General features: G+C 41.0%; 1 protein-coding gene across 4 annotated transcripts in view; it reads left to right on the forward strand.

The window, feature by feature from the left end:
- The window catches only part of LOC139268527 (dual specificity testis-specific protein kinase 2-like), a 117320-nt gene that overhangs the window by 77124 nt on the left and 25701 nt on the right, over positions 1-14495 (forward strand). For all 4 annotated transcript variants that reach the window (XM_070886799.1, XM_070886801.1, XM_070886800.1 and 1 more), the window contains 2 exons: positions 4528-4607; positions 10863-10947. In XM_070886799.1, the coding sequence (XP_070742900.1) occupies positions 4528-4607; positions 10863-10947 (165 nt within the window). The remainder of the gene's footprint in view (positions 1-4527; positions 4608-10862; positions 10948-14495) is intronic.

Here is a 14495-nt window from a genome sequence, read left to right on the forward strand (position 1 = left end):
GAGAATAGAGATTATCTGAGCATCTTTTCCAGGTTGATCATCATTATTGTCACAACTGCTTACTTGCACCCACAACTCGCTTCATAAAATTACTGTGAAGGATGCCTGGGTAAATTAGTCAGATTTTCTGGAACAGGATTGGTTGAACCATGGAAGTGTCTGGATGAAGATGATAATTCTCTAAACAAATCCAGTTGCACTTTAGTTGATTTAATAAAATATGCTACTTAAAAAGGAATAGACTGAATCTGCACAGCTCGTCAATCCACAAAGTACTACTCGAGAATTACCCTTTCCGCCCTTGGTCTGCAGGTGATTGGAACAGGACTATCTAGTAGATGAGAAGGATGAAGAAGAGGGGAGCATACGGAGGGAAGCAAAGTTCTAATTTTACAGGGGCATTTAATGTGTGGATCACTCGGAGCCTCCACATATTTTAATCCAGAGGCCCCTTACCCCAGAGGGACCATTTCTCCAAATTTTGCATAGACTCCAGCAAGTGACTTTCATGGGGTTTCTTATAACTATCTTTCTTTGGGCCACAGTATGGGTATAGTAATAGGGGCCTGGGCTGATAGCAACTTATTGGAGATCAGTTCCTAAAATAGACTCAGATTAGAAGATTCACTGAGTGCATCTCTTGATTTGACGGTTGGTCCCAGATTTTCTTGACATGGGAAATCTACACAGGTGTTAATTTTGAGCCCCTGATGATGTCAAATGAGTTGGGCAATTAATTTACTGGCAAGGATCTAATTAAGTTGTTCCATCAAATCAACTGTTTAGTTTGATGTGGGTATCTAATATTATCATTGTGCTTGCTGTTAACTGTTTGTATTTGAGGTTACCTCTACAGATTCAATAGGGGTGTCATTTCACTGAGTCACATCAGTTTTACGGAGTCCTAGCAGTTGTTCGAATGGCTGGAGTTTGTCTCAAACTGGGTAAATCCCACTTGTGGTCCAGCATAAGACCTATAGGTGAGGCCAATGTGTTATTTTGCAGCCATTCAAAAAGAACACTGCACAGCTCAAGTTGGGTCCAGAAAATTAGTGCAGTATTACCCTTGTATCATAGGGCAAATTTATGCCATCTTTTTGATGCCATATGATGTGCTGTTCATGTTCCTCCATCTGAATCTTAGAAAAGTGATCTGTGTATTTGCTACTGTCTTTGGAAGTCATGCTACAAGAGAGTGTCAGTGATCAGAATTTCATAGTGTGGTGATCCTACATGGAGGTGGTTTGGAATCGAGGCTGCTTCTCCAAAAAAAACACAAAGCATACTGTATCAAAAGTCTAACACTTTGTGTATTAATAACTGTTTTGGTGAGGGGTGTGGAACAGAAGTGGATGGTCTTCATGCCCCAACTCTTGTCAGTTACATCAACAAACCAAGTGGATCCTTTCCCTTAACAATGTCGAATTTTCAGTGTTGGATAAATTTAGCTCAACAGCTTGCGTATGTGTTTTCAGACTCTAGTAGCAGATGCCATCAAAAAAGCATGGTCTAGCTGCATGAATATACCTTTAAATTCCATTGAGATGATCAATCTAATTTTTGACACATTGAGCTATCCAGAGTCACTATTCAGGGAGGAAAAAAAGTTGATGGTGCTTTATTCATGCAGCAACATGACAGTTGCCCTTGAGAGCATGCTCGTCTCAAAGCAGCCAAGGTTTGTGTGTGTTTTTACAGTTTCCCTTTTAGCAGTTATTCACAAGATTCCAGTGATCATTCTTGTGCCTATTGATCAAGGAAGAAATGGTTCTTGGACCTTTTGGCCCAGTGCGATTCTGTGCAGAGGATTTCTTCACTTGTGTTCAGGTACAGTGGCATTGAACTTTAAGTTGATGGCTTACCTTTGGAGAGAGCCAGCTCAGAGAATTGAGTCCCATCAGTTTGTGGTTACCACTTCACTGGCAATGCCAAGTATTTGTTCACTGGTCTTAGGACAGCTTCAAACCTTTTGGACATTGTTAGCAATTGTTAGACTCTCTCCAATCCTATTAAGAGCGCACATTGCTGCTGTTATTGTACCAATTCCTTTTATTAGGGATGGCACCTAGGATTCATCCCAATGGTGCCTTATGAAAATATAGTTAGTTGCTTAGAATTGATTTTTCATCCATTTTGTTGATTTTGTGCAGGAATTCAATTTGGTTTTGAGCAAATCTTTATTAGAATAATTGGAGCCTCTATTAAGGTTTTTTGGTTTCTTCCATTCAACATCAATAGCCCTCATCACAGCACAGAGACTTGGCAAGCTGCATGTGTTTGTAGTGGACCCACGTTACCTCGGTTTGCATGTGGGTAGGGCAGTTGGTCTTCATTCCAAAAATGTTTGCTTATGATGTTGTGCCAAAATCTTATCTTGAATTTTGTCTTTCAAAGGAAGAAAGTAATTGTAAATGAATTGAGCTGCACAAGGCACTAACCTTTTTACATGGATTGTGGAAACACTTCATATTATCAAGGCAATTAAGACTTTAGGCAAATGCACAGCTAGCTGTATGAATTAGCAGATAGTATAGAAGAGTTTATTTCCATGTGTTATTCCTGGGTAGAATAGGAGCTGATGGGAAAAGTCAGAGCTCATTTTACTTGATTAGCATTCAAAGGGCTCCTCTTCAGGCCATCTGAACTTCCTCATATAAGTTTCCTCAGCCTACCTGTTGGCCTTTCTGACAGAGCATGCCTTGAAACCGTCTTACTGCTTACTTTAGATGTTTGTGCGATCGCTGTTAATTAGTCTCAGTGCTGCCTCCGGTCAAAGAATTAAAACATACGTCTGGAACGTGACCTGATAGTCAGTGGAGCAGCAGGAGGCTGCTTGACTGAAAGCAATGCAGATTTCTCCTCGGTCTTTCAACTGTGATGATGCATGTGCAAGTGAAATTTCTCAAACAATGAAAAAGACTCTATCTGCTAAGTAACATACCATATTTGTGGGTAAGATGCTTGCAATGATTTATAGGTATTCATTTTTATTTCAAAAACTGAAACATGCTGAATGCCATTAGGATGTGCTGTGATATCAAATCAGTAATTATAACATCACAGGGAAATGGAAATTATATAAAGTGTAAATGAAGAATACATGGTTTTGTTCATTGCTTAATGGGTGAACATATGATTGAAATGCCTGTAAATAAATGTATCCAAGGGGTGTGTTCCATGTACTCTATTTTTATATAGGTGGTGTTAACATATTGTTTCTAACCATGGGCACTTTTAATTGGCTGATTTCAATAGGGTGTTTTAGAAACATAGAAAATAGGTGCAGGAGTAGGTCATTCAGCCCTTCGAGCCTGCACCGCCATTCAATGAGTTCATGGCTGAACATGCAACTTCAGTACCCCATTCCTGATCCCCCTAGCAGTAAGGACTACATCTAACTCCTTTTTGAATATATTTAGTGAATTGGCCTCAACAACTTTCTGTGGTAGAGAATTCCACAGGTTCACCACTCTCTGGGTGAAGAAGTTTCTCCTCATCTCGGTCCTAAATGGCTTACCCCTTATCCTTAGTGACACAACAGCAATATAGTTTAAAGAACATTTGTTTTTAAGTGTAGATTTCTGTAGCACTTGCTGTAAATGAAGGGAGTGCTTATTTGTACAGCCAACAAACTCCACCCTTTGTCTGATTGGTCACCTTGGAGGATAACTCTCTCTCTCTCTCTCTCTCTCTCTCTCTTTCTCTCTCCCTCCCAGCCTCCCCCCCCCCCCCTCCCCCTCGCTCTGGGGAAGAGGAAGGAAAGAGAGTGTCAGAGCCTCAGGTCCTGCTTCTCGGCACACTGGAGGGAATGATTCGGCCAGGAGTGGGGGCGGAGCTTGTCGCATGTCTGTCAAAAAAGTGCGGGGGAGAGAGGCTGCGCAGACGCCTGTCTGTCAAAAGAAAAAATGCAGTCCAAATAGTTACATCGATAAATGAAGGCTGCTAAGTGGGAAAGTAGTAACATAAGCTACACACAGTTGAATTTGAGTGTGGTCTCGTTGTTTAAACAACAAACATTTTAAGTATGTAGTTCAGTGCTGATGCTGTGTATTCCCAATCAGATCCACTAACATGACAGAAAATATCTGTAGCTTGTATGCATGTATACAATATTTTTTAGTTTTAAGATTAGATGCTAGTTTATGGGGCTGACTAGATTAATAAAATACTCTACCTGATATGCATCTAGCAAATGGAACTTTACAAAATAAGCAGCTGTATTAATTGACAAAGGGTCAGTTTTTTTTAAAAAAAAGCTGTTTTCAGCTAAGATTAGGAGCTCACCACCTGGTGGTCATTGATCCAAACTTTTACAGCTCTCCACATGGTGGAGTTAAATGTTTTGTCTGCAAAGGATGAACGGTTATAGCTTGATTGCTCTAGATGGAATTTAAATCTTTTATTTATAGATAATAAAAATATCTGAAGATGTCCATGGATACATTTTCTGGAGCATGAGGGCCTAAAGAATTGTATGTACAGTAATTGTCCTTTAATGTAATAAATTGTGCTTTTATCTCCTCTTAGAACTGTTTAATTAAAATGGAAGAGAGTGGATACACTGGAGTGCTGGGTGACTTTGGGTTGGCAGAGAAAATCCCTGACAAGTAATTTTATTTCCTTTTCTTTTAAATAAAATTTTCTGAACAGTAGCAGAATTAAATTAACTAGTGTAACTGACAAAAATGATAATTTGTAGAAATGTTTTTGTTCATTTGCATCTCTTCTAAAAAATGCAAGTTTTTAAAAGTGGTTTTCTGCAGCGTGAATGCACATTTCCATTAACCAACATTATATATTATATATGCTTTGCTCATGGACAACATATTAAACACCATTTTTAAATATAAAAATTGTTTTTGGTGGCTGATTGGTTCTCCAGAATTTTCACCACTGTTTTGGGGTCACATACCATGAGTCTGCTGATTTACCATTGATGTTATCGTGGCCAAGTCAAATTCTGTTTTTGTATTGTGGAAATCTGTGATCGTTATGGATATCTTGGGGATAAAGTGCCCAAATTTCCCCAAACCCTTTTTTCGGCGCACTCTCCTGAGATGCGCCGACTTTGTGCGCTGAAAATGGCGCCGAAAAATGTACTCCCTATTCTGACCGCTCTGATGTGTGTCCCGGGTCCTGGCTCGGTGCTCCTCGTGGAGTGGGGAAGGAGCTACAGCCCTGCGCCGAAAACAGTGCCGGCAGCTGCGCGCGTGCGCAGTAGAGCGGGTGTGTCTGCGCAGTAGCTCCGGCTTGTGATTGTGATGGTGCCTGCAGAATGCGTCCAGCCCCTATCCGAGGCCGAATAGCCTGCCGCACAGGCCGGCCGCTGAGGGTTACAAGATACAGGTTGGTGCAACTGAGTTTTGATCGGGGCGAGAGAGGTGGGGGGAGAGGTTGGTCATCTTTGGCTGCAGTCTAGTGGTTTGGACCGAGGATAACTTGTCGTGTAGCGACGTCGCTTGCCATGCTGGACTGGCTTTGCGTTTGTTTGGTTGGGTGGCGGTCATATCATGTTAAAGAAGCACATATACAGTGACCGCCATGTGCTTAACCTACATTCCATCCTTTTGTATCGATAAATAACCAGCAACGGCAGTTGGGTTGTATTATAAATAATTTATGTGTGAAGCTCTTTGAAGATGTCAGTGGGCAAAAAGGGAAAAAGGGAAAAAATTCCCGCTCAAAGGGTTGAAAGTCGGTGGGTCGGCAGCGGCGTTCTCCCTCCCCTATCCCAGGCCGAAGGGACTCCCGCACGGCCAGCCGTGCTGAGTTTAGTTGAATGTAGGATTTACTGCAGCTCTTTATTAATTTAATTATTTACTTCAGTTCTTTAGTTTTTATTTAATGGTTATTACTGCTTGTGCTGTTTGGTGCTTGAAATGTTGTTTAGGTGCAGGGTTCCTTCTATTTTATTTTTTATTTATTGATTGCTTATTACGTTGGTCTTGGTGCTTTAGGTGCAGGGTTCCTTCTATTTTATTAATTGCTTATTACTTTTTGTGCTTTGTTTGGTGCTGCTTGGTGCTTTAAATGTATTTACTTGCACCGATTCCTTAACTGTGTAAGTAAGGTCTTTCTGTGTGGACAAAAATGGACATATATGCTGCTCTAAGTTAGTTTAGTACAACTTTTTTCTGGCCAAATTGGCATAGATGGTGTTAGTGGCTGGGAACACCCACCTTTAGGGGGAAAAAAACTGACCTAACAAAAAAACTAACTAACTCACTTACTTACACTGGCGCACATTAAATGGCCATATTTGCAACTAAAAAGATACACCAGAAAAATCAAGTTGCACCAAAAAAAACAGTGCAACTCATGGGGAAATTATTGTTCTGCAATCCCGTTCTGTGAAAACAGTAGATTAGTGGCCTGTTACTGTCCAATTGTTTGTATTTATTTGCCTTTCCATATCGACTTGCTTTTTAAATGGTCTTCTCTAATGTTTGACTTGTGTTTCTCAATTTACTTTTCTGACTTTGCTTTAAAGGAGGTTTACTTGTGGAAAATGGCCTTTTTGCTTAACAATTTGTACATATGTTGCTTAAAATTTATGTTTGCCCCTTCACAGCATAGGTTGTGATTAAATATCAAGCTTTTTATTAAAGCAATCAATAAGTTTGGTAATTTTTTTTTAAACAGAAAAGGAAAGACTTGCATTTATATGCTGCTTTATCACAGGTTTGGAAGCACTTGATATAAAATGAATTTCTCTAACATGCAACCACTATTAAGCACGATGATGCAAATGACTCTCTTTGGTCATTTTTGGTTGAGGGATGGTAGCCAGAACACTGGGACATTGGAACCAGTTCTGAGGGAAGTGGGACCTGTACAAAAGGGACGGTCTTCACTTGGGCAGGACTGGAACTGATGTCCTGGGGGTAACATTTGCTAATGCAGTTCGGGAGTGCTTAAACTAATATGACAGGGGGATGGGAACCTATGCAGTGAGACGGCGAAGTAATATGGAGTCAGAAACAGATGGTAGAAAGGTAAAAAGCAATAGTGGAAGGCCGAGTAAACAAAGGCAAGAAACAAAAAGGGCCACACTACATCATAATTCTAAAAGGACAAAGGGTGCTAAAAAAACAAGCCTGAAGGTTTTGTGTCTTAATGTAAGGAGTATTCGCAATAAGGTGGATGAATTAACTGTGCAAATGGATGTTAACAAATGATGTGATTGGGATTACAGAAGCGTGGCTCCAGAATGATCAGGGCTGGGAACTCAACATCCAAGGGTATTCAACATTCAGGAAGGATAGAATAAAAGGAAAAGGAGGTGGGGTAGCATTTCTGGTTAAAGAGGAGATTAATGCAATAGTTAGGAAGGACATTAGCTTGGCTGATGTGGAATCTATATGGGTAGAGCTGCAGAACACCAAAGGGCAAAAAACGTTAGTGGGAGTTGTGTACAGACCTCCAAACAGTAGTAGTGATGTTGAGGAGGGCATCAAACAGGGAATTAGGGGTGCATGCAATAAAGGTGCAGCAGTTATCATAGGTGACTTTAATATGCATATAGATTGGGTTAACCAAACTGGAAGCAATAGGGTGGAGGAGGATTTCCTGGAGTGCATAAGGGATGGTTTTCTAGACCAATATGTCGAGGAACCAACTAGGGGGAGGCCATCTTAGACTGGGTGTTGTGTAATGAGAGAGGATTAATTAGCAATCTCGTTGTGCGAGGCCCCTTGGGGAAGAGTGACCATAATATGGTGGAATTCTACATTAGGATGGAGAAGGAAACAGTTAATTCAGAGACCATGGTCCAGAACTTAAAGAAGGGTAACTTTGAAGGTATGAGGCAAGGATAGATTGGCGAATGATACTTAAGGGGTTGACAGTGGATGGGCAATGGCAGACATTTATAGACCGCATGGATGAACTACAACAATTGTACTTCCCTGTCTGGCGTAAAAAATAAAAAAGGGAAAGTGGCTCAACCGTGGCTATCGAGGGAAATCGGGGATAGTATTAAAGCCAAGGAAGTGGCATACAAATTGGCTAGAAATAGCAGCGAACCTGGGGACTGGGAGAAATTTAGAACTCAGCAGAGGAGGACAAAGGGTTTGATTAGGGCAGGGAAAATAGAGTACGAGAGGAAGCTTGCAGGGAACATTAAGACGGACTGCAAAAGCTTCTATAGATATGTAAAGAGAAAAAGGCTAGTAAAGACAAACGTAGGTCCCCTGCAGTCAGAATCAGGGGAAGTCATAACGGGGAACAAAGAAATGGCAGACCAATTGAACAAGTACTTTGGTTCGGTATTCACTAAGGAGGACACAAACAACCTTCCGGATATAAAAGGGGTCAGAGGGTCTAGTAAGAGGGAGGAACTGAAGGAAATCCTTATTAGTCGGGAAATTGTGTTGGGGAAATTGATGGGATTGAAGGCCGATAAATCCCCAGGGCCTGATGGACTGCATCCCAGAGTACTTAAGGAGGTGGCCTTGGAAATAGCGGATGCATTGACAGTCATTTTCCAACATTCCATAGACTCTGGATCAGTTCCTGTGGAGTGGAGGGTAGCCAATGTAACCCCACTTTTTAAAAAAGGAGGGAGAGCGAAAACAGGGAATTATAGACCGGTCAGCCTGACATTGGTAGTGGGTAAAATGATGGAATCAATTATTAAGGATGTCATAGCAGCGCATTTGGAAAGAGGTGACATGATGGGTCCAAGTCAGCATGGATTTGTGAAAGGGAAATCATGCTTGACAAATCTTCTGGAATTTTTTGAGGATGTTTCCAGTAGAGTGGACAAGGAAGAACCAGTTGATGTGGTGTATTTGGACTTTCAGAAGGCTTTCGACAAGGTCCCACACAAGAGATTAATGTGCAAAGTTAAAGCACATGGGATTGGGGGTTAGTGTGCTGACGTGGATTGAGAACTGGTTGGCAGACAGAAAGCAAAGAGTAGGAGTAAATGGGTACTTTTCAGAATGGCAGGCAGTGACTAATGGGGTACCGCAAGGTTCTGTGCTGGGGTATCGCAAGGTTCTGTGCTGGGGCCCCAGCTGTTTACATTGTACGTTAATGATTTAGACGAGAGGATTAAATGTAGTATCTGCAAATTTGCGGATAACACTAAGTTGGGTGGCAATGTGAGCTGCGAGGAGGATGCTATGAGGCTGCAGAGGGACTTGGGCAAATGCATGGCAGATGAAGTATAATGTGGATAAATGTGAAGTTATCCACTTTGGTGGTAAAAACAGAGACAGACTATTATCAGAATGGTGACCGATTAGGAAAAGGGGAGGTGCAACGAGACCTGGGTGTCTTGGTACATCAGTCATTGAAGGTTGGCATGTAGGTACAGCAGGCGGTTAAGAAAGCAAATGGCATGTTGGCCTTCATAGCGAGAGGATTTGAGTACAGGGGCAGGGAGGTGTTACTACAGTTGTACAGGGCCTTGGTGAGGCCACACCTGGAGTATTGTGTACAGTTTTGGTCTCCTAACTTGAGGAAGGACATTCTTGCTATTGAGGGAGTGCAGCGAAGGTTCACCAGACTGATTCCCGGGATGGCAGCACTGACATATCAAGAAAGACTGGATCAACTGGGCTTGTATTCACTGGAGTTCAGAAGAATGAGAGGGGATCTCATAGAAATGTTGAAAATTCTGACGGTTTAGACAGGTTAGATGCAGGAAGAATGTTCCCAATGTTGGGGATGTCCAGAACCAGGTGTCAGTCTAAGGATAAGGGGTAAGCCATTGAGGACCGAGATGAGGAGAAACCTCTTTACCCAGAGAGTGGTGAACTTGTGGAATTCTCAACCACAGAAAGTTGTTGAGGCCAATTCACTAAATATAGTCAAAAAGGAGTTAGATGCAGTCCTTACTACTAGGGGGAATCAAGGGGTATGGCGAGAAAGCAGGGATGGGGTACTGAAGTTGCATGTTCAGCCATGAACTCATTGAATGGCGGTGCAGGCTCGAATGGCCTACTACTGCACCTATTTTCTATGTTTCTAACTCCCTGCTGCTCTTTGAATAATACCCTGTGATCTTTGACATCCACATAAATACTGGAAAAGGGAGATGGAGTAATTGTTTAAAATTGTACATGAAGGTTGGAAATGCAGCACATCTTCAATACTGCACTAGATTATGACTCCACAATTGAAGGAGGGAAGGCTGAGAGGAGTGACACTGAAACAAGGATAGCGGGAGGTCCAGAGATGGTCTATGAAGGGAGACTTGTCGGTGTGGGTTGCCTAGGAACTTTGAGAGCAGACTTGGGTGGAGGCAGTCAGACTGAGGCTTGCGTTGGGAGGGAATGATAAATGATGGCACCTGGGTCTTTTATAGAGTAGGAGGAAATGAGTGCGGATGTCTGGACTGGAGCTGTGCTAAAGTTAATGAGAATTGTAGAAAGGTTGCTTGTTCTGTCACGTCGGCCTCTTGTGATGGAGATTGGGTACATGGTGGCTTGTGGGAGTTGTCGTGTGTTTGATTTGGCTGGACCTTGAAGTATTGGGAGAAGGTGTGCCAAAATTTGGGGATGTTCACATGAGTGGTAGGTATTATAGCTGAAATTGATATGTGATGATGCCTGTACTGAATGATTAATGATTGTGATGTTTAAATGTGGGAACTTTGCTAAGTGATGATCTGCAGCTGATGCGAAATGAAATTGGATGGATGATGTGTACTGGCCATAGAATCTTCTGATAATCCAACTGAAAATAATTTTTCAATAAACCTGGTCACATTGCATATCATTACTGTCCTCATGCACTGAAGGTCAATGTCTGCACTAACAACTTCCTAATCCTATGTCAAAGAAGCCTTCTTAAGAAAACTTGTGTTTTCTAGAATAACCATGCTATTTATCTTTTTGTTTTCATCCCATTAGCATGGATGTAGAAAAACTGTCGGTGGTTGGATCACCTTTTTGGATGGCTCCAGAGGTGCTGCATGGTAAACATTATAATGAAAAGGTAGGTGTTCTGTTCTGAGATGGGTAGCAGACTTCTTTTCAAATAGAAAGCTGATTTAAATGCTTAATTCTATATATTTCTCAGTTCTACTTTAATTTCAGCTTCCTTTTTTAAACCACTTGTGTTGCTGTTACATAATAGAAAAGCTATGTGTGTTTTTAAAAAAAAAAAGTCCTGAAAAGCTAACCGAAGAAACATTTATTTCAATGTATTCTTTCTATCTGTAAATGCTTTTACATAGCTACATTGGTTTTGGCCGGGGGGTGGGTAGTGCTGTATTGACCACCTCGTGTCGCTCTCCCCTTTTATATATCTACCCAGGGCTGTTCTCAGTCAGGCACTGGGCAGCAGCATATCGGCACAGTTCACATGACCCTGAAAAAGTGGGTTTCAACCACTGCTAGTTGGAATAAGGCAACTTCAATTTCTTGTACAATCAGTGGCAAATTGTTTGTCAAGTTTTATCCAGGAACAATGATGTATTCTGAGGGAAACACTAAATAGTTTACAATGCTTTATCTTTTATGTATTGACTTATTTGGTAGTATGCATGCCCATGTCTGAGGGAAATTAACTTTTTAATTCAGCTTTGAAGATGTGCATTAGCTACAGATGTGTGAAGTGTTTTCATTCAAGCAAGTTAGTGCATTTATGACTTCTGTCTTTAATTGAATGTAGATATGAGGTGCTATTGATTTTGTCTGGGGACCTCTACAGAAGTACTGGTTCTGACAACTAAGGAGTTGCAAGCAATTTTCAAAGTGCGCAACAGTGCTGTGTTGAAACAGAGAAATGATTTTGGGGAGAAACACTCAGTTGTTTACCCGAGTTCTAAGCTCCTGCTGTGAGAAATTACTTATTCCGCAATTGAAAAAGAATTTTTAAGCATCATATGTGCACTGCTTATACATAACTACTTTGTGTATTCTGGTCACAATTCCTTAGTGTGGTTACAGTTAACTCATGACAAACCTATATCTCTTGCGATGGAATGTCCTGATGTAAGGATATAACATTGTCACCTAACATCATTGTGGCTCCCAAAATGGGAAAACTGATGTGTGACAGGAAAGAATATGGTTTTGATCCTCATGATCTTTGTGTTGTAGCATTCGGCAGTATTGAACTTGAAAGGGCTGAGTGACGTGACAGAAATGAAGAATTTTTGTGTAGCAGTTACCTTGGTGTTGGCTTTAATTTTGTCATGGTACATGGGTTAGAAACCAGCTTCATTGACTGTATTATGTCCCAGCATTTTGATGCATTGTCAGGCAGTTTACTTGAGAGAGGAGCAAAGTGATTTAATTAATTTCAAACATGCTATGTGATCTGTGCAGATGTGTCTGATTGGCATTCTTTTGACTTTAACTGTTGCTCAAATTCATAAACCTCTGGTTACTGTTTCAATCTGCCCGTTTCAAATTGATGAGTTTTGACAAAGGGGCCTGTGACTGACTCGAACTTCTGAAGATAGGCCAGAGAACTTCTGTGAAGAGGATTAAAGAACCACTAATTTTTTTTTTTACAGTAATTATAATATAGCTATAGTTGAGAATTGGGAACTATATAATTTTCAACGATACAAGTAGTTAGCAAAATTTAACTACTGTAAAATATTTTATTATTGCTCTGTACTGTTCAATACTGTTCGGCAGTTAAAGCCTAAAACAAGAACTAGTGTATTGTTACTTAGCTTTCAAAGACTAGGAGGGTCCCATGAGGCATGGCATAAAGTCAGTAGCTAAAATAATCGTTGGGGTGCACTACAATACTTTTTGAATATTGGGGCAGCTGGAAAGTTCTCTAACACGGAGGCTCATATTCAGATAAGAGAATAAACTCTGGTCACATATGCCAGTTCAGATGAACATAAGATCCTGTGGCAGTGTTTGAAGAGCACTGAGTTCTCCTGGCATTGTGGCCAAAATTTATGTCTCAACCAACATCACCAAAATAGAGTAACTATTTTTTTATTATTGCTATTTGTGGAACTTTGCTGTGTGTAAACTGGCAATAGCTTTTACCTGCGTAACAGTAATTACCCTTCAAAAGTAATTCCTTGCCTGTGACGTACTCTGGGCCATCCTGAGGACATAAAAGGCACTATATAAAAGCAAATTAATTTACTTTCATCTTTTGGATGAGATGTTAAACTGAGGCCCCGTCTGCTCTCAAATGGACGTAAAGGATCCTATAAGCACTATTTCAAAGAACAGCAGGGGAGTTATCCCCGGTGTCCTGACAAATATTTGTCCTCAATTAATATAAGATTATCTGGTCATTATCACATTGCTGTTTGTGGGAGCTTGCTGAGCACAAATTGGCTGCTGTGTTTCCTAAATTACAACAGTGACTGCACTTCAAAAAAAAAGGACTTAATTGGCTGTTAAGTGCTTTGGGATTCCCTGTGGTTGTGTATTAGGGATGGTTTTCTAGACCAATATGTCAAGGAACCAACTAGGGAGCTGGCCATTCTAGACTGGGTGATGTGTAATGAGAAAGGACTAATTAGCAATCTTGTTGTGTGAGGCCCCTTGGGGAAGAGCGACCATAACATGGTAGAATTCTTTATTAAGATGCAGAGTGACACAGTTAATTCAGAGACTAAGACCCTGAACTTAAGGAAAGGTAACTTCGATGGTTTGAGGTGTGAATTGGCTGGAATAGACTGGCAAATGATACTTAAAGGGTTGACGGTGGATAGGCAATGGCAAACATTTAAAGATCACATGGATGAACTTCAGCAATTGTACATCCCTGTCTGGAGTAAAAATAAAACTGGGAAGGTGGCTCAACTGTGGCTAACAAAGGAAATTAAGGATAGTGTTAAATCCAAGGAAGAGGCATATAAGTTGGCCAGAAACAGCAGCAAACCTGAGGACTGGGAGAAATTTAGAATTCAGCAGAGAAGGACAAAGGGTTTAATTAAGAGGGGGAAAATAGAGTACGAGAAGAAGCTTGCCGGGAACACAAAAAATGACTGCAAAAGCTTCTATAGATATGTGAAGAGAAAAAGATTAGTGAAGACAAACATAGGTCCCTTGCAGTTGGATTCAGATGAATTTATAATGGGGAACAAAGAAATGGCAGACCAGTTGAACAAATGCTTTGGTTCTGTCTTCACGAAGGAAGACACAAATAACCTTCTGGAAGTACTAGATGACCGAGGGTCTAGTGAGAAGGAGGAACTGAAGGATATCCTTATCAGGTGGGGAAATTGATGGGATTGAAGGCCGATAAATCCCCAGGGCCTGATAGTCTGCATCCCAGAGTACTTAAGAAATAGTAGATGCATTGGTGGTCATTTTCCAACAGTTTATTGACTCTGGATCAGTTCCTATGGACTGGAGGGTAGCTAATGTAACACCACTTTTTAAAAAGGAGGGAGAGAGAAAGCGGGTAATTATAGATCGGTTAGCCTGACAAAAGTGGTGGGGAAAATGTTGGAATCAATTATTAAGGATGAAATAGCAGCGCATTTGGAAAGCAGTGACAGGATTGGTCCAAGTCAGCATGGATTTATGAATGGGAAATCATGCTTGACAAAT

Source organism: Pristiophorus japonicus, chromosome 8 (assembly GCF_044704955.1).
Source record: "Pristiophorus japonicus isolate sPriJap1 chromosome 8, sPriJap1.hap1, whole genome shotgun sequence".
Lineage (NCBI taxonomy): Eukaryota > Metazoa > Chordata > Chondrichthyes > Pristiophoridae > Pristiophorus > Pristiophorus japonicus.